This window comes from Panthera onca, chromosome F1, assembly GCF_046562875.1.
Source record: "Panthera onca isolate mPanOnc1 chromosome F1, mPanOnc1 haplotype 2, whole genome shotgun sequence".
NCBI classification, from domain to species: domain Eukaryota; kingdom Metazoa; phylum Chordata; class Mammalia; order Carnivora; family Felidae; genus Panthera; species Panthera onca.
Window position 1 is genome coordinate 13,168,201 of NC_138355.1, and position 23,519 is coordinate 13,191,719.

Here is a 23,519-nt window from a genome sequence, read left to right on the forward strand (position 1 = left end):
AGAAGATCCTTAGATGAAAAAAAGTTACTGAAGTATAGATCGGGTTGAGTGTTTTTATGCAATCAGGGGAAACCTGATGTTTTCTTAGAATATAATTACTGTTTGAAGGTTAAGTCACGACTTAAACACTAAGTTGAAAGTAAAGTTACGCGCAGCAGTGGTAGGTCAAAACCCAGGGATCTATCCCTGTTTGTTTTCTGTGTGTTTTTAAGAACAGACTTTTATTCCTTATATTACTTTGGTAACTTGTTTTTGCTCAAAGAAATTAATTGTGTATTAGAAACATGAAATGATTTTTTTAAATAGGTGTAGTTTTAGAAAAAATGCAGTTATCTTTGTGAGGGGTTTCAGTTGTGAAGAAACACATTACACTTCAGAAAGGTTTTAATGCTTTTGGAGCGCTTAAACGATCTGGCCTGTTTTTTCCAGAAGAAAGCTGAGGATACAACTAGATCGGTAGAGGTAGGTTAAGCTTGAACAAGTATGAGGTTGGCATATTTAGCAGTGCTGCAGCTTTTAGGCTATTATCACAGCATACTCTTAGGTTCCCTGGGAGATTGTTGCCTCGGTGATACGCCAAGGATATTAAGGCTTTTAAAAATCTTTACCTTTGACCCACCTAGCGGTTTGCCTTTCTGTGGCATTTGACCCAACATATTGCCAGTGTTGCGTCTCCTGCTCTTTCTCTTTTAGTTAGATAAAGGAGCTTCCTTATGGTCTGGTGCTTTATGGTTTTATCCTATTATTTGGTATAATTGTTACTTATTTTTCAGAATGACTTTGACTTGCCAGTGGCAGCATTTCTCAAAATTTAACTGCGTGGATTAAAGCATATATTTCTGGTGGAGGATGGGAAAATCAACCTTTGTTTTTAAGTCACACACTCCAGTTGTAGTTCTTCAAAGGTTGCTTTGTATCCAGTTTGTTTATATATACACACAGGGGAACTTCCCTTCAACTTGCTGGTTTAAACAAAAACTCCCTATTCTCTGAGTAAATAGACATGTTATTAGAGGTTTTAAACAGTAATTTTCTAATTACTTAATTGGTTAAAGGATTGCTGTAGATGTCACTGTATACTTGGGAGGCATACCATAGTATCACACTTCTGTTGCGTGTAGCACATTCGTTATTTCCTAATCCCGATCTTTGTTCCTTTTTTTCCTTTTGCTCTTTTAAAAAATATCAAAGAGATACAACTTAGTTCAGATAATGTATGAGGCAGCTGCTTAAAACGTTTACAATTGTGAGGAGGAACCCAACGTGGTAATTACAAGAGCACTGAACTGAGCATCTATCAAATTAATGAGAATTAGTATATTAACTGAGAGACCTGTTGCTTTTTATTCATTTAAATAATTTAAATATGAAATAAAATTGTATTCTAAATCTCAAGTGGATTTGTCATAGTTGTAGTGAGCTGATGGCGTAGCTTTATTTAGGCACAGCTACCATTGAGGGCATTGTTTATTTTTATAATGATGTGATTTTTGATGGGTTATTTTTGTTTACTTACTAATTCTGTTACTTTTCATAGAAAGATATCATAGAGGTTTTTGAGAAATTCTTAGCAAATTATGTAGATACGGTGTCAGAAGACATTTATTTTCATCTGACCATGGCAACAGATCTTCTACTCAAAGAATTGCAAGGTGTAGTTGGCCCCACCCAGCTTTCTAGAAAGCTGTCCTCTAAACAAACAAAGTGGCCCAGAACATGAATATATGTGACAAAGTATGTTTAGGGCCTGAAATACAGTAGGCACTTAGTGAATATTTGTTGATTGAATGAAGATTTAATACATATGTAGAGAGATCGATGCTGAACGCCTGTATCTACAGATACACTTGTATATAAATATAATAGATAGCATTTACGCCCCGCTCGCTCTATCCTGGTTCTTTCAGTTTTACTATAATTGGAAGGAAGTCAATGAGCAGTCCATTTCTGTTCTACTCGGAGATAGTATATTCAGAGTTGTCAAAAAACTTTCTGTGATGATGGGAATGTTCTGTGCGGTACGATAGCCACTACCCACGTGTGGCCGTTGAGTCCTTGAAAGGCAGCCAGTGGTGCGGAGGAATCGAGTTTTTAGTTTACTTGATTTTAATTAAATCTAAATAGCCCCATCAGTTGAAGTTCAGATAATCTCTGTACCTTATTGTATTTTATCGTATAGTTTGAATATTTTTCCTCTGTTAAACTTCTTGTCAGAAGTTGTGCACCAGTAAGAAACTGGGAGTTTAAAAAACAACCAAAAAAAAGGTTTTTTCCCTTTCCTTAACTACCACCTAATGTAGGTGCTAATAGGCAGTGTAGTATCCAGAAGATGGATTGGTGAGGATAAGGGGGGAATCAAAGGACTGGGATAATCCCAATTCAAAATAAGTGTTGCCACACTGGTCGGGAACTAAGTGTTTCATAGCGGCATTGGCCGTGTAGTGCTTAGAGCTAGAAATGTTGCCTTTCTGGCCTGCCACTAAACTAATTGAAATGAGAGCGTGAATCACTTAAACTCCATGAGTTTCTATCACCTGTATATGAAATAACCATTAAGATATGGCCTTTTGCAGCCTTAACAAGAGAGATTCAGCTGGAAGAAAAGTATTGTATACATTTCAAAGGTTATAGGCTTATAAAGAAAGTCATCTTTTGTAATATATTCAGGGGATCATTGTTCTATTGCTATAAGGTTACCAAGTTTCCAGGGCCCATGAAGGTTTAACTAAATGGGTCAAACCTCTCTACTGTGAATTTCTCTGTCTATAATGGTTACAAAAGTAGTCTTTTAGGATACCTGTTTTTGTAACCAACTTTGAAATCCAAACTAAGGGTGGAAAATAGATTTTTCCACTGCTTCCAGAAATACTTTATGGGCCTGGGGTTGGGGGGGGGGGGGCGCTGAGGGGGATGGGGAATGAGGCATTATTTCTCAAATTTAAAATGATTTATAGGAACTTTGGTTAGTTCAGAAAGACCGGAAGTTATCTAGACAGTTACATCCGTTAACCCCGTAAGTGGTAACAGGTAACCGGTTTTAAAGATTATTTAAATCATTTTAGTTGTATCCATTAAGGGGCTTGTTAGATCACTATCTTTTGAGACTTGGAAATATTTGATAATCTTGATTATTACGTGAAGTAACAAGAAGAGACTCAAAATGAGAGAAAATGGGAGTTACGAATTTTGTCCCAATCAAGGCCTGACGGGCTTCCTTGAATACTGTGCTCAGCTTAAAGGTGGATGCTTTTGTGGGACCCTGGAAATGGAATGATTGTTGAGTCTTTGTCTAGATGACTTACTGGGGCAGCAGCCTAGAGTGAAGACTTGGGACGTTAGTGAGACAAATCTCTCTCCCTCTCCCCCTCCTGCTCTGTTACCCTGCAGGGCGATGTTGGGCTCGCTATGGGTAAGCTGTATGGAAATGACTTCAGCCAAACCACCATCTCTCGCTTTGAAGCCTTGAACCTCAGCTTTAAGAACATGTGCAAGCTAAAGCCACTTTTGGAGAAGTGGCTCAATGATGCAGGTGAGTAAGTGTACGAATTTTACAGGGGAGTTGTTCACACCTGGGCTTATGTGTTCTAGTGCATTATTGGTACCGCAGAACATTGAAGCTCACTAACCTTGGGAGGATCAATATAAATTATGACTCCATAAATTAGAGAACGAATTCGTTTAAACCTAGTAATTACAATGGACACAATCAGTAGTAATGTTTAGCCTTAGAATATTTCTTGTATTTGAGCCAGGTTAGGGATAGTTGAAGGAAGAGGATGAGAAGTCCTAGGTGTTTACATACACTTGAAAAACAAATTTATTGGTTCTTCCTTGATGAATTATCATAAACTCGTTACTGATCAGATTTCTGCTTTTTTACTAAAAATGGCCACATATGGTTTATAGACACAATGGAATACTACTTGACAATGAGAAAGAATGAAATCCTGCCATTTGCAGCAACGTGGATGGAACTGGAGGGTATTATCCTAAGTGAAATAAGTCAGAGAAAGACAGATCCATCATGTTTTCACTCATGTGGAACTTGAGAAACTTAACAGAAGACCATGGGGGAAGGGAAAGGGGAAAAAAAAAATAGTCACACACAGAGAGGGAGGGAGGGAGGGAAACCATAAGAGACTCTTAAATACAGAGAACAAACTGAAGGTTGATGGGGGGTGGGGGGGAGGGAGAGGGGAAAATGGGTGAGAGGGGCATTGAGGAGGGCACTTGTTGGGATGAACACTGGGTGTTGTATGGAAGCGATGAATCACGGGAATCTACGTCCCCAAACCAAGAGCACGCTATACACACTGTATGTTAACCAATTTGACAATAAATTATATTTTTTAAAAAATGACAATAAATTATATTTTTTTAAAAATACTTCCTACATAAAAAGCTGAGCTTTTGAAACTAGCTGAGCTAGTTTTAACTTGTTTTATACTGAGTTTCCTTACGGAAAATTTGGATTTTGAGTCACAGAATCAGAGACTCTGAGAGCTATAAGGAACCACAGAGATCTCCTAGGCTTTGGTTGTCATCGTAAATGTGAACAAAAGTCAGGTCTTTGGAAAAGACAAACCTGTAATTCCCACCCTTCAACAGTCTGATCCATGGCTGTGGGTGAGGCCTCAGCATCTGTAATCTTACTGAGTTCCACAGGTGAGAACCTTTCGTTTTACATAGGGTGTAAAGAAACGCAGAGATACCTGTGATGTGACCAGGGTCATCAAACTATTAAATGACAGAACCTTGTTTAAACTTCAAAGAATTTAGAAAGATCTGTGGTAGTGAATGATGTTTTAATATGGGTTATGAAAACCCTTCTGTGCTGGCTTTTAGCTTAACATGTTTTGGTCCGTTTTGTTGTTACTGTTAATATATGTATCATATGCATGAGTCATGCTCAGCTAACTTGATTTCTGTGTTTTCTTCTTTCTTACAGAGAACCTCTCATCTGATTCAGGTCTCTCCAGCCCAAGTGCCCTGAATTCTCCAGGGCTGGGAATGGAGGGCTTGAACCGTAGGAGGAAGAAACGCACCAGCATAGAGACCAACATCCGTGTGGCCTTAGAGAAGAGTTTCTTGGAAGTTAGTGAAGTTTTTACTTTTCATGTACATGTGATTGTCTGTATAATATTAATATTAGGTGCTGTAGATGGTATAAGATGGACTTGTCAGCCTCGGTCCTTACAGATGCTTATAACATAGTGGAGAACATAAGACAAAGGAAGTTACTGAACATTGGAAGCAGAACCAGAGGCCTTCAGGGCTCAGGAGAGTCCGGGCGCGTGGACCACAGCTGCCGTGGGATACGCAGGAGCTGCGCAGGCGGGGGAGAAGTGGGAGGAAAGCACTTTAAGCAGAGGAAGTGCACCAGCAGAGGCATCCAGGGAGGAAAAACCTCCCAGATTTGGCAAAGCACAAATAGTGCGATTTGACTAAATTCCATTGTCTGTGTGCCTAGAATAGTCGTTTGGGACTAGGCCACCAAAGGCCGTGGATGTCAGGGGTTAAATAAAGTTAGTTCTGGGCGCCTGGGTGGCTCAGTCCGTTAAGCGTCCAACTTGGGCTCAGGTCATGATTTCACGGCTTGTGGGTTCAAGCCCCACGTTGGGCTCTGCGCTGACAGTGTGGAGCCTGCTTGCCATTCTCTCTCCCTCTCTCTCTCTCTGCCCCTCCGCGACTTGCGCTTTCTCTCTCTCTCAAAATAAATAAGCTTTAAAAAAGGAAAATAAAGTTAGTTCTAACAGGTATTTAGCCTCTTTTGTCTTTGTTTGTTTTTTTTGTTTGTTTGTTACTGTACCGGGCAATGTCACAATCAGAGCTTCCAAAAAATTGTAACTTCTCTAATTTAGAAAAGGCTTGAGCACAGTGGAAGGAACATTGAATCAGGAGTCTCTCCACTCTACCGCTTTTATTAACTGTATCAATAACTGTGACTTCACTGTGTCAAGTCACTTGATTTCTTGTGCTAAAGTCCCTGTCTCTGAAATACCTGCCTTTCCTGCCCCGCAGGCTTATTGCCTACCTCGTGTGGTCCTAGTGAAATCATGTGCATGGAGCACTGACAACCTCTTAAATTCCTACTAACGTATAAAGTTGTATGGATTATGAATTTTATTCAAGATTAATAACCCTTAAGATGAAAAAATAAACATTCAAGAATACAACTTATTCGGGGCGCCTGGGTGTCTCAGTCGGTTAAGCGTCTGACTTTGGCTCAGGTCATGATCTCACGGTTCGTGAGTTCAAGCCCCTCGTCAGGCTCTGAGCTGTCATGCTGACAGCTCAGAGCCTGGAGCCGGCTTCGGATTCTGCGTCTCCCTCTCTCTCTGCCCCTCCCCTGTTCACTCTCTGTCTCTGTCTCAAAAATAAATAAACATTAAAAAAAGAATACAACTTATTCTTATTTAATACGATTAAGTTTAACAACTATATGTTGATTAGAATGTTTATCTATAAAAGTTCTTTGTTAAAAGTATGGCCAGTATGGTTTTATATATATCCCAACTTCATCCTCTCATTTGTTCCTCTCCATTTGTTTATTTATGTCAGCAGTTTAAAAAAGTTATTCCAAAAGATGGGTTTTTTCTCCTTTAGAATCAAAAGCCTACCTCGGAAGAGATCACCATGATTGCTGATCAGCTCAGTATGGAAAAAGAGGTGATTCGTGTTTGGTTTTGTAACCGCCGCCAGAAAGAAAAAAGAATCAACCCACCGAGCAGTGGTGGGACCAGCAGCTCACCTATCAAAGCAATTTTCCCCAGTCCAACCTCACTGGTAAGGATAAAAAATAGAGGACGCAAGCTCAGGGACTGATTTATATAATTTTACAAATGATCTATGAAATCAGTTTCTTTCATAATAGTAATTTATTGTGTATATGTATTCATGCTAAGTATGTATAAACTTGTATTTTAAATGTCGCCAAGGTCATTCAGTCTCGTGTCGTCGTTAAGCCAAGAACTTCCTGATCTTTCTTTTTTAAAGTGAACAATTTTAATTCTTTCCTATTTCATGGTGGCTCCATTATTCTCTTCTCTAGTGTGGTTACTCTGCAACTGTGGGAGCAAATTTGCTGCTGACTCCAGTTACGTTAAAAAAAAAAATCTTTAGTTGCTTCTTATTCACATTGGGTTTTAAAGCCCGTATTATTAAAGTTACATGACTAAGTGACAGCAAATTCCGAGATAATGATTAGCTCTGAACTTGTATTAAAACAACCGTCTCCTGTCTTCACCCTCAGACCTGTAGGCCTTTCACTGATAAGCTCATTGAGTAACTTCCGCCGATTGCTCTAGAACAGTATTCTAGGCTGAGGGGGCGTTCCCTACTCCTGCAACTCCCTTGAGCTTAAGGACAACCGCAAACGTGAGTCCACACTTCCAACCAGAAATTCCAGAGCTGGAAAGATTGTGGAGTTTGCGTTTCTGAGCTTTCCTTGTTAATGTGTCTTATTTCATTTGAATGTCATTCTATCCGGGGATGCTTTTTAAACTAACTTCACCATTAAGAGTGCCCGCGGAGCTGTGAAGTGAAGGTTGTGATTGTTGATTAGCAGGGCTTTCGTCATGAAGTTCAGAAGACCGCGGTTATGACAGCTTCTCAGGCACTAGATACAGTTCTGTTTTATGTAGGTGACGATTTTGTGTTTGGGGTTTATTTGTACTAAAAGGAAGACAGACAGTATTTCTTACAAAACTGTGGAAATACTTTGTTCTTTCAAAAAGAAGCTGTCAGTTTTTAAAATTTTTGCTTCACCTTCTTTCCATGCTATCATTTCATTAAGAAACAAAAACAAGACAGTCTCGTCCCCACAGGGTCAGAAAAGAAAAAGAAATCTAAGAACCCCTGATTCCCTGATCCCGTTGAATAGTTTTCCTGTGTAGATTAAGTTGATAAATAGCATAGTATTCCTTCCGTGCCTGTAGTATATCTGACTCCACATTATTGGGATTAAGGAATTTTTTTTATTATTTCTTTTAAAACCTGGGCAGAGCCATTTCTAGTATCAGTGAAAAACCATCTTCTAATAGCCACCTTCATACGTCGGTCTGTTTCCTCAATTCTAAGATCAAAAAATGATTATAAAATTATTTCCTCTTAGGCCTTTTTAATTATGTTGTATCTGAAATTTGAACATTTTTATAGGCAAAATACATCTTTGATGTGGATTTAAAGTTTTGATTTTTTTAACTGCTTTTGCATATTTTCACTTCTGGCCTCTAGGTGGCAACCACGCCAAGCCTTGTGACTAGCAGTGCGGCCACGACCCTCACTGTCAACCCGGTCCTCCCACTAAGCAGCGCTGCGGTCACGAGCCTGTCTGTCACAGGTAAGCAGCCGCCTGGCTGAGCAGCTGTTGGACACATGGTGGGCCCGTGACAGGTCTCTCTGAGAACTGTGAACTGAATTGTGAATTAGGGCTCTGACTGCAACTTTTTTTTGAAAGGCCCCGTATGAAAACTTGAACTCCAGAAAACAGGCATAATTAATTTCGTCAGAAAGAATTCTCTCACATAAAGATTTTCTTGTCTGTTCTGTTCTTTCCCACATTACTCTTATCTTCGACATTGCTCCCGGAGTTATCTTTCAAAACTCCCAACTTTTTTCCAAGTAACTCCTCTCCTTAAAAACTTTCTTGCAGTGGCTACAGCTTTTTGTATTCAGAAAAGCATCCAGCTTGATCATCAGTTCATCGAAGGTTATTTCCAGTCTGGATTTTATCTTCCACTGGTCTTTTGTCCCTTTCATCCTCAACACACGGGAAGGTTCCACCCATCCTTTTGTAAATATCCCCACAGCCTACAACGCTACCCCAGCCTGCACTTCTTTCGGAAAGCAGTGAAACTGCTCCAGCTTACGTATCAGTTCTTCCTGGAAATACTCTTTAGCCTTCCCAGGAAACTCTTCGTTCCCACCTGATTGTATGTTTTGTACTTCTGTCTTTCTCAATAGATTTTGCACTTCTCAAAAGATCTGAATATTCTTTGTGCAATCTCAGTGCCTAGTTTAGTGCCTGATGCATTCGTTATAAAATGAATAAACTTTTTTCCTTTGGCCTTCTTTAAAAAACACATGTCCCAAGTACATTTAAAATAACTTAGGGGCGCCCGGGTGGCTCAGTGGGTTGGGCGTCTGACTTCGGCTCAGGTCATGATCTCACGGCTTGTGGGTTCGAGCCCCGCGTCGGGCTCTGCGCTGACGGCCCAGAGCCTGGAGCCTGCTTCGGGTTCTGTGTCTCCCTCTCTCTCTGCCCCTCCCCCGCTCATGCTCTCTCTCCTTCAAAAATAAACAAACATTAAAAAAAAAACTTTAAAAAATTTTTAATTAAAAAAAAAAAACTTTTTAACTTTTAAAAAAAGTTTTATTTTAAATAAATAAAATAAAATAACTTAGTGTTGGTGCACCTGAGTAGCTTAGTTGGGTAAGTGTATGGCTCTTGATTTCAGCTCAGGTCATGATCTCACAGTTTGTGAGATCAAGCCCCGTGTTGGGCTCTGCACTGACAGCGTAGAGCCTGCTTGGGATTCTCTCTTCCCCTCCCCTGCCCTCACAGTCTCTGCCTCTCAAAATAAATAAGTAAAAACTTTAAAAAACAATAAAACAAAACAACTTAGTGTTGTCATCAGAAGTTTTTTAGGGGCACCTGGGGTGGCTTAGTCGGTTAAGTGTCCAACTTCAGCTCGGGTCATGATTTCACAGTTTGTGGCTTCGAGCCCTGTGTCGGGCTGTGTGCTGACAGCTCCGAGCCTGGAGCCTGCTTCGGATTCTGTGTCTCCCTCTCTCTCTCTGCCCCTCCCCCACTTGCTCTCTGTCTCTCTCTCACTCAAAAAAATGAGTAAACACTAAAAAAATAATAAAATAAGTTTTTTAGTGATATATGATGCATAAGGCATCCTATAATTATTCACCAGGCTGACTATGTGCTAATAAATCATCGAATGGATTTGTGATATTTCACAGTCAAGCTTGAATTTAACCTAGAGTTGGGGAATTTGATTTTCTTCACCCATGTTTTGAGTTTGTTATAACACTTCTTTGGCTCTGTGATCTAACTGAGTGGCTTTATATAGTTAAGTTTCTAAGTTACTAGGAAACCTCATAACTTTATTTATTTAGAGTAGTACTTCTTGACCTCTTTTGGGTCTTAGAGCTCTTTGAAAGTTTGATGAAAGCTTTAAACTTTTCCCCTCACAAAAGAGACACACCCACAAGTTTTAGTAAAATACTAAGGATGTTCATAAATGACAACCCCCATCAGCCCCCACCTCACAAAAGCCATTTTTGGATGCCGTAGGAGTAGAGATTGCAAGTTAAGAACCCATGTTTGAGAGTACATAGTAGTCAGCACTTCGGCTTAAGCAAACTGGTGGTGATTGATTGCTGTTGTGTTGGGCATCAGGAACACGAAATTCCTGCATCTGAGGAACCCACCGTCCACCCTGACTGCCGTCATCTGTTCACCTTCCCAACAAATTGTAAGTCCTGTTACGTTAGGTCTAAAGGTAACCATCTTTTGCAGAAAAATTCCTAACAGTTCAAGCATTAAGAACAAGTAGCTTTGCAGATTTCCTAAAAATGTCGCAAAAAATCTGAAACGGAAGGTAATTTTTAGGAGATACACAGACTCAATCTAGCTAAAACTTTTCTGTCAGTTTTTGATGATCCTAGCTGGCCAGTCATATTTTCCTAAACTCGGTTACTGAGTCCATTTATGTGGATTCAATTATAACTATTTTCTGAAATGTTGGTAACTTTTTCTGGAGTGAATTTTTTCTTCAGTTCTTAAAAAGTTGGAACGTTATAAGAAACTCAAATAGGCAAAACAGTCACGATGAACTATTTTTATCCTGCCTTTAAAACATTTTTTTATATATATGGACAATTCTAATAGTGTTTAATGTGTCCTACTTTTTTACTTCTCATCTTACAGTAAGTGTCATTCCTGTTACAGTTTTTTACATTTCTACCTTTTTTTATAATCTTTTTTTTCTTTTTTTTCGATGTTTATTTATTTTGAGAGACAGAGACAGTGTAAGTGGGGGAGGGGCAGAGACAGAGAGAGAGGGAGAGAAAGAATCCCAAGCAGGCTCCAGTGCAGAGCCTGATGTGGGGCTCAAGCCCACGAACCGTGGGATCACGACCTGAGCCGAAATCAAGAGTTGGACGCTTAACTGACTGAGCCACCCAGGTGCCCCTACATTTCTACTTTTGATTTGCCCTTATTGTATTGAATGGTTCTACCAGAATTTCGTAAACATTTCCATGTAATGCTATGATGGTTAAGTTCTACCTACAATGACCAGCTTTTCCATTTGAGTCCCACAAATATTGCATCCCAAGAAACCCCTCAGCCTCCCAGCCACAGAACTTATCTTTCTTGTTCAATATTGTATTCTTCCTATCTAGCATACCATCTAGAATGTAAGCTACCCAGTAATTATTAAAGGAATGAAGTTTTCACTTATAAGTAATGCTATAATGAGGACCTTTGTACAAAACAGTTTTCTTAAATTCTTTATTTTTAGGTAATTTCAGATGTACAGAAAAGTTGCAAGAATAGTTCAGACAAATACCAAATCTCTTCCCTTAGATTCTCCAAATGTGAAAATCTTACTGTATTTGCTTTTTCTTTCCTTTTGCTGTTTCTCTTTCTGTGTATGTGTTTTTCTGAACTGCTTTAAGAGCAAGTTGTGGACATGCTGCTTTACCTGTAACTACTTCATTGTGTATTATCTAAAAAAATAAATTACCATATATAACCAGAATACAGTTACCAAAAATCAGGAAATTAACGTTGAGTCAGCACTAATATCTAGTAAACAACTCACATTCGTATTTTGCCAGTTGTGCCAGTAATGTGTCTTAAAACACAAGAAGATCTTTGTTTTTTCAATGTTTGTTTATTTTTTGAGAGAGAGAGACAGAGTGTGATTCGGGAGGGGCGGAGAGAGAAAGAGACACAGAATCTGGAGCAGGCTCCAGGCTCTGAGCTGTCAGCACAGAGCCCGATGTGGGGCTCGAAGCCACAAACGGAGAGATTATGACCCGAGATGAAGTCAGACGCTTAACCGACTGAGCCACCCAGGTGCCCCTAGCACGAGAAAATCTTAAATCATGCATTGCATTCAGTTACGGTGTTTCTTTAGTCTTATTAAACTGGGGACAATATGCGTCCCTCGTAGTACTTTAGTACATTGATTGTTCTGAAGAGTGTAGCTGTTTGCTTTGTAGATGTTTTGTCTCACATTTCCTCCTGATTAGATTCAGATTACGCACTTGGGGCGAGAATACCACAGAAGTGATATTGAGTTCTCCTTTGTGCATGATATGAACACACATGTTGTTTATTGATCCTACTACTGCTGGTATTAACTTTGATAATTTTATTAAGGTGGTATAGGTCAGGATTCTCCATTGCATAGTTAGTATTTTATTCCTCATGGTAAATGAGGGGTTTGAGACTGTACAGATACCCTGTTTTTTTCTCAAACCTTTGTCCACTAGTGTCCATTGATGATTTTTGCATGGATCTGTTATGATTCTCAAATAACTGTGTGATTTCTTCTACATTTATTAGTTGCCTTCCTTTTTTCCATATGTTAACTCCCTTATCAGTGACCATGAGAAACCTGGCTCTTGTTATTTAACAAGATCGTTAACTGCTCAAACCAGTAGTGAAAACACAGTGGTTTCAAAATTGCTAGCCCACGTTTCTGAACAGAAAAGGCCTACTAATTTGAGTTCCATGTTTGTTTAGAGTTCTTGTCTTTAACCTGAAGGTATGTAGTCCGAATACTGTGCTCAGAAGTTATTTAGATTAGGTAGGTCTTTTTATACAGCCTCTTCAGTGTAGTTACATTATTCATTTGAAATTCCGTTTGTTTTGCTTGTTTTCAATATTAGTGTTGTTCCTCTCATCCTTGTGGATTTTTTTTTTTAAGTACATGAGATAATAGCGTATCATCGATCATTGATTTCAAAAGTCAGGACTATACAGTAATTTCTCTTCAGAATAATGTCATTCCCTTCTGTTGTAATTCTCTCTCTCTGACAAGTGAGCTTGGTCTCAGGGCTCTGTTGAGGTGAATAATTCTCACCTCTGTCATAGTCTTCCACTGTGTCCTTCCGGACTCTAGTTGGTTTCCCTACCACCTAATTCCAACCTCTTTCTCATTTCTGCAAATCTCTCAAAATCTCAAGTTTTCTGATACCTGTCCCCAGAGTTCTTACTCCCTTTTCTTTAACCATCATCTGGGATAGGATTTTAGGAACGAAGCGAAGAAAAACCATATCCTCACTCTACCATCTTCTAAGAGAAATCTTGTCTGATTGACACATTCTCATTTTCCAGTATTTAGCATAGTGCTTGGCACATTGAAGCTCCCTGGTAAACGTTTCCAGAATAGATCTAAGAATGATCATGACTGTGCTACTCCAGAAAGATTGTGTTCTGATGTGTATCAAAGCTTTGCAAAAATTCAACAGAACAGCCTTTAATAATCTCAACTAAACACGCTCTGCCCCAATTGTTTTTTTCCAAAACAGGATTTCATAATGAACCATATGCTGCCCCACACCCATTAGCAGTCCGTCCTCATTTACCCCTCACCCTCCTTCTGGTTGCTTTACTCTGTCTGTGGTTGTGCCTGTTTGGGACATTTCATACAAATAGAATCACATAATATATGGCCTTCTGTGTCTGGCTTTTTCCATTTAATACAACATTCTTCAAGGTTCATCCATGTTGTAGATTGTATCGGGACTTCATTCCTTTCTATGGCCGTATGATATAGCATCATTTTGTTTATCATCTATGACTTGATGGACTTTTGAGTTGCTTTCAGTTTGGGGCCATTTTGAATACCTGCTGCTGTGAGCATTTGTGTACAGGGTGTTATGTGGACTTGTTTCCAGTTCTCTTGTGTATGTGTTTCGGAATGGAATTGGTCTATTATGTGGCATACTAGAATATTATGAACAACTTTATGCCCCCCAAAAGTAAGGCAGTTTAGATGAAATGGACAAATTCTGAGAAAGACACAAATTATCAAAACTGACTCAAAAAAAGGGAGAAAACTTAAATAGACTTAAGCCAGCAATGTAAATGAATCATTAATGTAAAGATTTCCCCAGAAAAAAAGACTAGGCCCAGATGGCTTTAACAGCGAATTCTATCAGATACTTAAAGAAGTTAATCTTCAGCCATCTCTTCCAGAAGATAGAGGAAACACAACTCACTGTAGAAAACCAGTATTACCTTGATACTAAAGCTGGACAGAGAGACCACACAAAATTATAAAGCTATATATTCCTTATGAAAATATACACAAAACCACTCAGCAAATTTTGGCAAATCAAATCCAGTAACATACAGAAAAGATCATACACCACCATCAAGGGGATTTAGCCCGGGAATGCAAGGTTGGTTTAATAATAAGTGCACATTAAATAATATAATATACCATAGCAACAGGAGAAAGGGCCAAATCCACACTGTCATCTCAGTGGATATGAAAAAAGCATTTGACAGAATCCAACAACCAGTTCATGATAAAAACCTGGAATAGAAAGGAACTTCCTCACCTGAAAAAGAACATTAAAATCCTACAGCTAACACCATACTTAATGGTGAAAGACTGAATGCTTTTCCCCCTACTATCAAGAACAAAGCAAGCTCTTGCCGACTTCCATTTAACATGATGCTAGACATCATAGCCAGCTTAACAAGGGGGAAAAATTAAAAACATTCAGTTTGAAAGGAGAGAAGTTAAACTGTCTTTATTTGCATTATTCTGTGTATGTAAAAATCCCAAGGGATTTTTATTTAGGACTAAGAAATGAATTGAGTGTTGTTGCAGAATACAAGATCAATCTACAAAAATCAGTTGCATTTGTATATTCTATCAGTGAATGGACCAAAAATGATATTACAGAAATAATTTTATTCATAGTAGCTTCAAGAATAAAATACTTGGGAATAAATCTAACAAAAGAAGTGTAAGACTTACACAGTGAGAACTGCAATTTGCTGAGAGAAATAAAGTCTAAATAAACGGAGATGCTCCACCTTCATGGTTTTTGGAAGATTGTTTTTTGTTTTTGTGTGTGTGTGTGTGTGTGTGTGTGTGTGTGTGTGTTTTGTTTTGTTTGGTTTTTGGTTTAGTTGGTTTTTTGGGGGGTTTTTTTTTGGAGAGAGAGAGCATATGAGCTGGGAAGGAGCAGAGAGAGGGGAAGAGAGAATCCCAACATTGGGTTCGAGCTCATGAACTGTGAGGTCATGACCTGAGCTGAAATCAAGAGAAATCAAGAAATCTATTGAGCCACCTAGGTGCACCAAGACTCAGTATTTTTAAAATGACAGTATTCTCTAGGGTCACCTGGGTGGCTCAGTCGATTAAGCATCTGACTCTTGGCTTCGGCTCAGGTCACGATCTCATGGTTTGTGAGTTCGAGCCCCAGATCGGGCTCTGTGCAGACAGCACTGAGCCTGCTTGGGATCATCTCTCTTCGTGTCTCTCTGCCCCTACCCCACTCGCTCGTGCACGTGCTCGCTCACTCTCTCTAAATAAATAAAGAACTTTAAAAAATTGACAGTATCAAAAAAAAAAAGATGACAGTATTCTCTAAATTGATCTGTAGATCCAATATAATTGTAGTCAGAACTCTAGTAATTTTTTTTGCAGTAATTGATAAACTCATTGTCTGACGTATGTATGGAAGGGACCCAGAATAGTCAAAACAAATTTGAAAAAGAATGAAGTTGGAGGACTTAAATACCTGATTTCAGAGCTTACTGCAAAGCTGTGCAATAAAGCCTGGATGCTGCTAGCATAAGGGCAAACAGTAGATTAACGGAACAGAATTGAGGGGCCGGAAACAAACCTTTAAATTTATATTCTGTTGACTTTTGACAAAGGTACCAAAGCAGTTCGGTAGCGAAAAGATACTCTTCACCAAATGGTTCTGAGACAATTGGATATCCGTATTCATGAAGATGAATTTAGATCCTTCCCAACACCATGCACAGAAATTAAGTAGAGGGGATCAAAGGCCTAAATGTAAGAAATAAAACTTCTAGAAAACAGGAGAAAATCTTTATGACTTTGGCGTAAGTTTGTAGATACAGGGCAAAGAGTTTGTAGATATAGCACCAAAAACACAATTCATAGAAGAAGAGCAAATGATAAATTGGAATTTATCAAAAGCAGAATCTTCTGTACTTTGAGAGATGTTTTCAGAAAATGAAAAGTCAAGCCACAGACTTGGAGAAAACATTTGCAAATCCTGTATCTGATAAAGAAGCATCTAGAGCATATGAATAACCCTCACAATTAAGTATTAAAAATATAAACAACCTCATTTTGTAAAAGGGCAAAAGATGTTAATGTATATTATGCCAAAGAACATATAGAAATGACTAACGAGCACATGAAAAGATGCTCAACATTTTTACTCATTAGAGAATTGCAAATTAAAACCATACTGTTTTGTTTTTTTTTTTTAACGTTTATTTATTTTTGAGACAGGGAGAGACAGAGCATGAACAGGGGAGGGTCAGAGAGAGGGAGACACAGAATACGAAGCAGGCTCCAGGCTCTGAGCTGTCAGCACAGAGCCTGACGCGGGGCTCGAACCCACGGACCGCGAGATCATGACCTGAGCCGAAGTCGGCCGCCCAACCGACTGAGCCAGCCAGGCGCCCCAAAACCATACTGTTTTGTACTCATTCAATGGCTATCATCAGAAAACCCAAAAATCACCAGTGCTCGCAAGGATGTGGAGAAACTGGAAACCTCATCCATTGCTGGTGGGAATGTACAATCATACAGCCACTTTGGAAAACAGGGCGGCGGTGTCTTTATGAAGATTTTTAGGGTTTTTTTTTTTAAGTTTATTTCTTTCTTTTGTAAGAGAGAGCAAGCCGGGTGGGGCAGAGGGAAGAGAGAGAATCCCAAGCAGGCCGTGCACTGTCTGGAGTCCTCTTCCAGCCCAGGTTAACTTTGCTGCTGACCTTAACTGGGACTTTCCGTGTATACACATGGGATTTCAGGAGAGTGACACTGAATGACCTGCCTGAAAGTGGCAGTGGAGAGGGAGGAAAAGCCTGTTTTAAGCCTTTGACCTCGAGATAAGGGGTCTTCTGGAAACGGAGGGTTTCGCCTTCTGAACTTTGAAAGGGAGGTAGTGTCCATAGTTAAAATCAGGGTAGATAAGGTGAGACGTCGGGCAAGAAAAGATTGAAAGTACATTGAAATGTCTTAGTAGTAGAAGAGAAAGGAGAGAAGACATTTACCTTTCTAAATAGAATCTGTTACAGGTGTCAAAGTGTGACTCTGCCCAACGTAGGACCCAGCACTGCATCAGAGGCTCAGTGATAGAGTGATCAGATAGGCTTCGAACTGCGAAAATAACGGAACCATGATTATCCGCGTAGACGTAGTTGTACTTAGGGACGGCAGCAATAAAGGAGGAATGGTATATATTTTTGAGAAGGGCAGAAACAGGAGTAAATGCTCCCCTTTTGATTAGCAATGAGAAAGATGTGTTTACCGGATTCACTGAGACCTGTAACACTTTTGTGCAGTAGTATAGGGGGCGGGAAGAGTAGTCTCAATACTGAAATAGAGAGGTCTAATTTCCTCCCAGTTCTGTGATGTGTGAAAGCAACATTTCCTTAGAGTTAAAATGAGAAAAGAGTTGAATTCTAGGTGTTCTTAGTATCAACCAGAAGAAGGCTTGAAAATAGTCTTTTAGAAGGGCCAAACTGAATTTTTTAAGAGTCTTCTTGAGCTTAATGATGTATTTTATCACCAAAAAGTTACCTTTACATTAAGATCTTTGTTCCAATGGTTTGAAATATTTGTTTTGATTGGTCTGGTTCTTCTATAATGTATCAAGTCTTTTATACCTCACAGAAGTATTATCCTGAAAATTTATAGATGCTTTTTGAGTCCTCTATCCTGAGAAAATACCACTTAGGTCCTGCTTTATACATATATATGGTTGGTTATCTACTAGAACATAGTAAGTTTCAGTAAATTAAGTTCCAGCTAGTGTAGGCAGCCTGTGTTTGTGATATGTGGCATTGCTGATAACTGAAATAAAAGGGCCTGTTCTCTCTTGCCTCTCTAAATAGCATCAGAATTACAGCTCACTGGGGACGGCTGGCATCTTCTACTTTGTGGAAGGTTTTCTATCCTGTGACTGCCTTATGAGTCATTTCTACTTTAGGCAAAGGGACTTAACATTCTTTTCATCACACTTGCCTTTGTGACTCAACAAGCCTGACTTCTAGACGTATTTCAGACTTGTGCTACCCAGTACGGCAGGCCCTAGCCACCTGTGGCTTTTAAGCACATAAAGTGTAGCTAGTTCAAATTGAGATGTGTTATAAGTATAAAATACCATTTTCAAAGAGTTAGTATGAAGAAACATCAGTACTTTTTTGATACTGGTTTCATGTTAAAAGGATAATATTTGTGGATATATTGGGTTAAATGGAATATAATATTGAAAATAATTTAACCTATTTCTTCCTGATATTTTCAGTTGGACCCCTAGAAAGTTTTAAATTACATATTTATTGTGTTTCTGTTGGACAGCATTGATTAAGTAATTCCAGTGAGTGTGTTTCAGTGATGATATTTGTAATGTCAATCACTCGTTTGTATACAAATGTTTGTTGTTCTCCTTACAACAAAAAGAAATTTGGCATCTTGATTTTTTAAGGTCTCTTAACTAACAGTTTCCTAGAGCTTCATTTTTCATGCTTTTATGAGATTCATAATATATTTGTATGTTATTGTTTCATGAATAAGAAAATATTTACCACAATAGGCTTTTGGAGAGCTGGTTTTTGTTACAGAAGAACTACTTAGACTTTTCGGTGCAAAGAAAGCATCTAGACATAGGCTCTTAGTTGTTTTCATACTATTTTCACATGTTATTATTGACACTTAGAAGAATATGTAACTTTTAGTTCTTCTTGCCTTCATTGTGTTGTTTTGATTTTTCTTTTTTTTTTCTTTTAATTGTTTAATGTTCATTTCTTTTTGAGAGAGAGAGAGAGAGAGAGAGAGACAACACAAGTTGGGGAGGGGCAGAGAGAGGGGGACACAGAATCCAAAGCAAGCTCCAAGCTTTGAGCTGTCAGCATAGAGCCCAGTGCGGGGCTCGAACCCACGAACCACGAGATCATGACCTGAGCCGAAGTCGGTTGCTTAACCGACTGAGCTACCCAGGTGCCACAGTTTTGATTTTTCTATAGAGACAACTCTATCCAAGTAGCTTTTTTGCTCATATGTTTCTTCCCCAGACCAGTTGTATTCCATAGAGCTGCTGTGATTCTTTATGTTCTGAATAAGAAATTGGACATGGAAATCTGTGTTCTCTGTTTCTTTCATGGCCGCTTTATTGCTCTTGCCTCTTAAACCGGGCTCCGTGGTTTTGGTTCTAAAGTGTTTGTTTTTGTGGTTAGTTTCCATAGAGACGCAAAACGAGGTTACTAAAGAAGGACACAGAGGTTCCTGGATGGCAGATTAGCTTGTTCACAGTTGCGTCCAGAGCACCGTTCTTCCAGAAGCAGCCAACCGAAGGGCACTTTCTCCTCTGGTTCTCTCTGCAGGCACCACAGACAGCACCTCCAACAACACTGCCACCGTGATCTCCACCGCGCCGCCAGCTTCCTCCGCAGTCACGTCCCCCTCGCTGAGCCCCTCCCCGTCCGCCTCGGCCTCCGCCTCCGAGGCATCCGGCGCCAGCGAGACCAGCACAACGCAGACCACCTCCACTCTGTCCTCTCCTCTCGGCACCAGCCAGGTGATGGTGACGGCGTCAGGGTTGCAAACGGCGGCGGCCGCTGCCCTCCAAGGGGCCGCGCAGCTGCCGGCCAACGCCAGTCTCGCCGCCATGGCCGCCGCCGCGGGACTGAGCCCAGGCCTGATGGCGCCCTCGCAGTTCGCAGCTGGGTAAGGAGCGTTCGCACCTCGGTCGCCCCTGAGAGACCGCTAGAAGGCAGTGCTCCCCGGAGTCGCTCGTAGGGGAGACCGTCTCCATCCGAGATGCATAAAGCAAAAGAAACCCTCTTTAGAGCCATCAGCTCTTTGGAATGGGAGGCTCTGGGGGGGTGCGAGGGCCTTCCTGCGGCCGGACTCCGCTTTCTTAACGCTCGGGGAGGGCGGCCATCCTCCCGTCATTTCCAGGTGAGGACACGGAAACCAGGCCACCAGAGCTGATCTGCCCCAGCGGTGGGGCCCGGACGGAAGCCCACAATTCCTGGCTCACTCTTCTGCATTCTCCACCTAAGCTCTCTCAGCTGTCTGCTTTCTGATTTTCAAACACGGGCAAGATGCAGAGTAATAAGATCCCCAGTTTTTTGTATTATCGAACAGGAAGGATTCCTTTTTCAATATGTGCCTTTCTCTGGCATCTTTTCGTTTTGTTTTGGGGGGAAAAAAAGAATGAGGTAATTCATTTTTTGTTTTTAATTTTTTTAAATGTGTATTTATTTTTGAGAGAGAGAGACAGGACGCGAGCAGGGGAGGGGCAGAGAGAGAGGGAGACACAGAATCCGAAGCAGGCTCCAGGCCCTGAGCTGTCAGCACAGAGCCGGACATGAGGCTCAGACTCACAAACCATGAGATCATGACCTGAGCCGAAGTCGGGCACTTAACCTACTGAGCCACCCAGGCGCCCCAAGAATGAGGTAATTTGAAGAAAAGTCAGCATGACTCTGCAGGTTTTAGGTTTTGTGTGGATCATATCCTCGTTTCGCTTTGTACAAGTAAGCGTCAAAAGAAGGCAGTAACCAAAGCTTATTCTCACAAGGAGAATAACAGATATTTCCATGTACTTCCCCAGCTGCATTTTCCTTTTTCTTATTCCTTTGGGTGTATTGTCAAAATGACAGATGTGCCTACATTGTAACAAAGTGACTGCTCTTTTGGACTTTCAGAGGTGCCTTACTCAGTCTCAATCCAGGGACCCTGGGCGGTGCTCTCAGCCCGGCTCTCATGAGCAACAGTACACTGGCAACTATTCAAGGTCAGTAGAATTTTGCCCCTTACTTAGACCTTTGGGTTTGTTTGTTTGTTTGTTTGTTTGTTTTTAATGAGGGACGTTTGCTTTGCTAGAGGTAAAGGTGATGGGGAAAGGTGGTTGAATTGACCATGCTAACTTGAGGACCAAGAAAATGTCCTTGTGAAAAAAAGGACTTCTACAAGTCCTTCTACTTTCTACAAGAAGTATAGGTGTTAATTTGTAAGAACAGCAAATATGCTTAGTTTGGAATATTACAAAAAACAAATAAAATAACAGGAATTGTTATGCTGATATTTATCTTCTTATGTGAATAGACTTCGAGGCAGAATTTCCCCCTGATAAATTCATCTAAGTAGTCATCCAAGACCCATCCCCAGGTAAACACCACCAAGATAAATTCCCCAGTCCCCAGCCCCACCCCCACCCCCACGTATGAGAGCCACATAGGAGAAGGTCCTATAAGGATTATCCTTGGAGCACATTATATAGACTTCAAGAGTACTTTTAATTGTTAGGTTCTGCCCTTTGTATATCCCCATCAGTTCAGAATGTATATTCTCTTGGATTATCTCTTTTCCAAGCCCATTGGGTCTCTTTTGGCCTTCGCATGCTATCCAGTCTAAAATGGGTCTAAATCCATTCATTCCGTATGTGAAGGGTTTGCCTTATTTAGCTTCTGAGCTTTATATGCTAAGATGCTATGTTACGTGACTCAGGAAAACAATTTGAGACATCACTATATAAATCAGAGAGAGAGAGAGAGAGAGAGTGTGTGTGTGTGTGTCTTAAAATTTGAATGGTTCATACTTATATGAGAGCTCTTGGGGCCAAAAATAAGCTCTTAGCCAACCTCAGTTAAGATTAGTGTTTCATGGATGATATCTCTGCAGTATACTATAGAGAATATGACTTACAGACAAACCTAAGACATGACTTAGATTAGATTACACTTCTGGGTTTCCTGGACCCAGTTTCAACGTGCCCCGCAACACCAAGCAAGCCTTGCAGGCCAGCAGGGTATCTGAGACTTTAACTTAACTCTGACACTGTCTACCTAGAGATAGCATCAGATTCCACACAGGGTAAGGGCTCAGTCCAACAAAACCGTTCCTCCCTCCCCTTCAGACACCAGTGGTAAGCCCAGGCTATTATTACCTATGCTTCTGACCAGCTACAGATTGGCGGTTCCAACAACCTTTTCCTTAGATTGATTCTGTTACTTGGCTAGAACGGCTCACAGAACTCAGGGAAACACATTTACCAGTTCATTAAAGGATATGATAAAGTATGCAAATCAACAGCCAGATAAAGAGATACATAGGATGAGGTCCCAAACAGAGGAGTTTCTGTCCTCAGTGGAGTTTGAGGTCTGGCTCAGTGGCGCATGGAAGTATTCTGGTTCTCCAGGAGTGGAGGCTCTCCAGACAAGACCCCAAAGCTGTCCCCCTGGGTTTTTACGGAAGCTTCATGACACAGTCATGATTGACTAAGAAGTCATTGGCCTTTGGCTGATTCAGACTCCATGTCCCCCTCCCATCATGTGAGGTTGGGGGTGGGACTAAAAGTTCCAACCCTCAGATCACACGGTTGGTCCTAGGGGCAACCCATCCCCGCCCTTGGGTGGCATCCAAAAGTCACCTTCACTGATATCAAGACCCGTTTCATGGTTTTGGCTCTGAAGTGTTTTCAGGAACTGTGGATGTAGACCAGATATATCTGAGAAATACCAATTTGGTCATTTAGATGGCTGAATACTATTTCTTCTAAATATGTTATATATTTCTAAATACTCTTTGTATATATATTAGAATGATTTCTTCTAATATATCATTAGAATGATTACCTTACATTATATTGACTTTCTCCTTGATGAAATCATATGTAAAATTGATGGTTAGAGCCGTAAACCTTTTGGTATACAAGGATTTCTTTTTGGCATAAGATTTGTGATAAATCACTTTTGCTCTTACATGAGGAAACCTCTGGGCTTTAGTGATGCTACAAAGGCAAATGCCTTCCCCAGGGCACAGCTGAGTATAAAACAAGTACTGTCTGGGAATATCTAGAACTATCCTATGTCCCTGAACCTAGAATCTCAGAAAACTGAAAGCTGCACCAAATCTCACCGATCTGTGCTCTTTGTATGATCATGTCCAAGTCAGTCCCTCTAGCTTTCGTTATATATGAAATCAGCCAAAAGTTTTTAATCTAGATTTATTGGAATTTTACTTTTTCTTATTTTTTTTCTTTTAGAGAGAGTGTGAGCAGGGGAGAGGGACAGAGAGAGACAGAGAGAGAGAATCTTAAGCAGGCTCTGTGCCCAGCTCGGAGCCCGACGTTGGGGCTCTATCGCATGACCCTGGGATCATGACCTGAGCTGAAATCAAGAGTTGGGTGCTCAATCCACTGAGCCACTCAGGTGCCCCCCCCCCCCCACAATTTAAAAAATATTTATTAAGTAATGTCTA

The 23,519-nt window shown here is 40.4% G+C and overlaps 1 protein-coding gene across 4 annotated transcripts in view; it reads left to right on the forward strand.

Annotated features, from left to right (window-relative positions):
* POU2F1 (POU class 2 homeobox 1) overlaps nt 1-23,519 on the forward strand; it is a 188,063-nt gene that overhangs the window by 151,886 nt on the left and 12,658 nt on the right. For all 4 annotated transcript variants that reach the window (XM_060643404.3, XM_060643405.3, XM_060643408.3 and 1 more), the window contains 6 exons: nt 3,388-3,529; nt 4,949-5,094; nt 6,607-6,786; nt 8,236-8,341; nt 19,637-19,979; nt 20,966-21,054. In XM_060643404.3, coding sequence (XP_060499387.1) covers nt 3,388-3,529; nt 4,949-5,094; nt 6,607-6,786; nt 8,236-8,341; nt 19,637-19,979; nt 20,966-21,054 — 1,006 coding nt within the window. The remainder of the gene's footprint in view (nt 1-3,387; nt 3,530-4,948; nt 5,095-6,606; nt 6,787-8,235; nt 8,342-19,636; nt 19,980-20,965; nt 21,055-23,519) is intronic.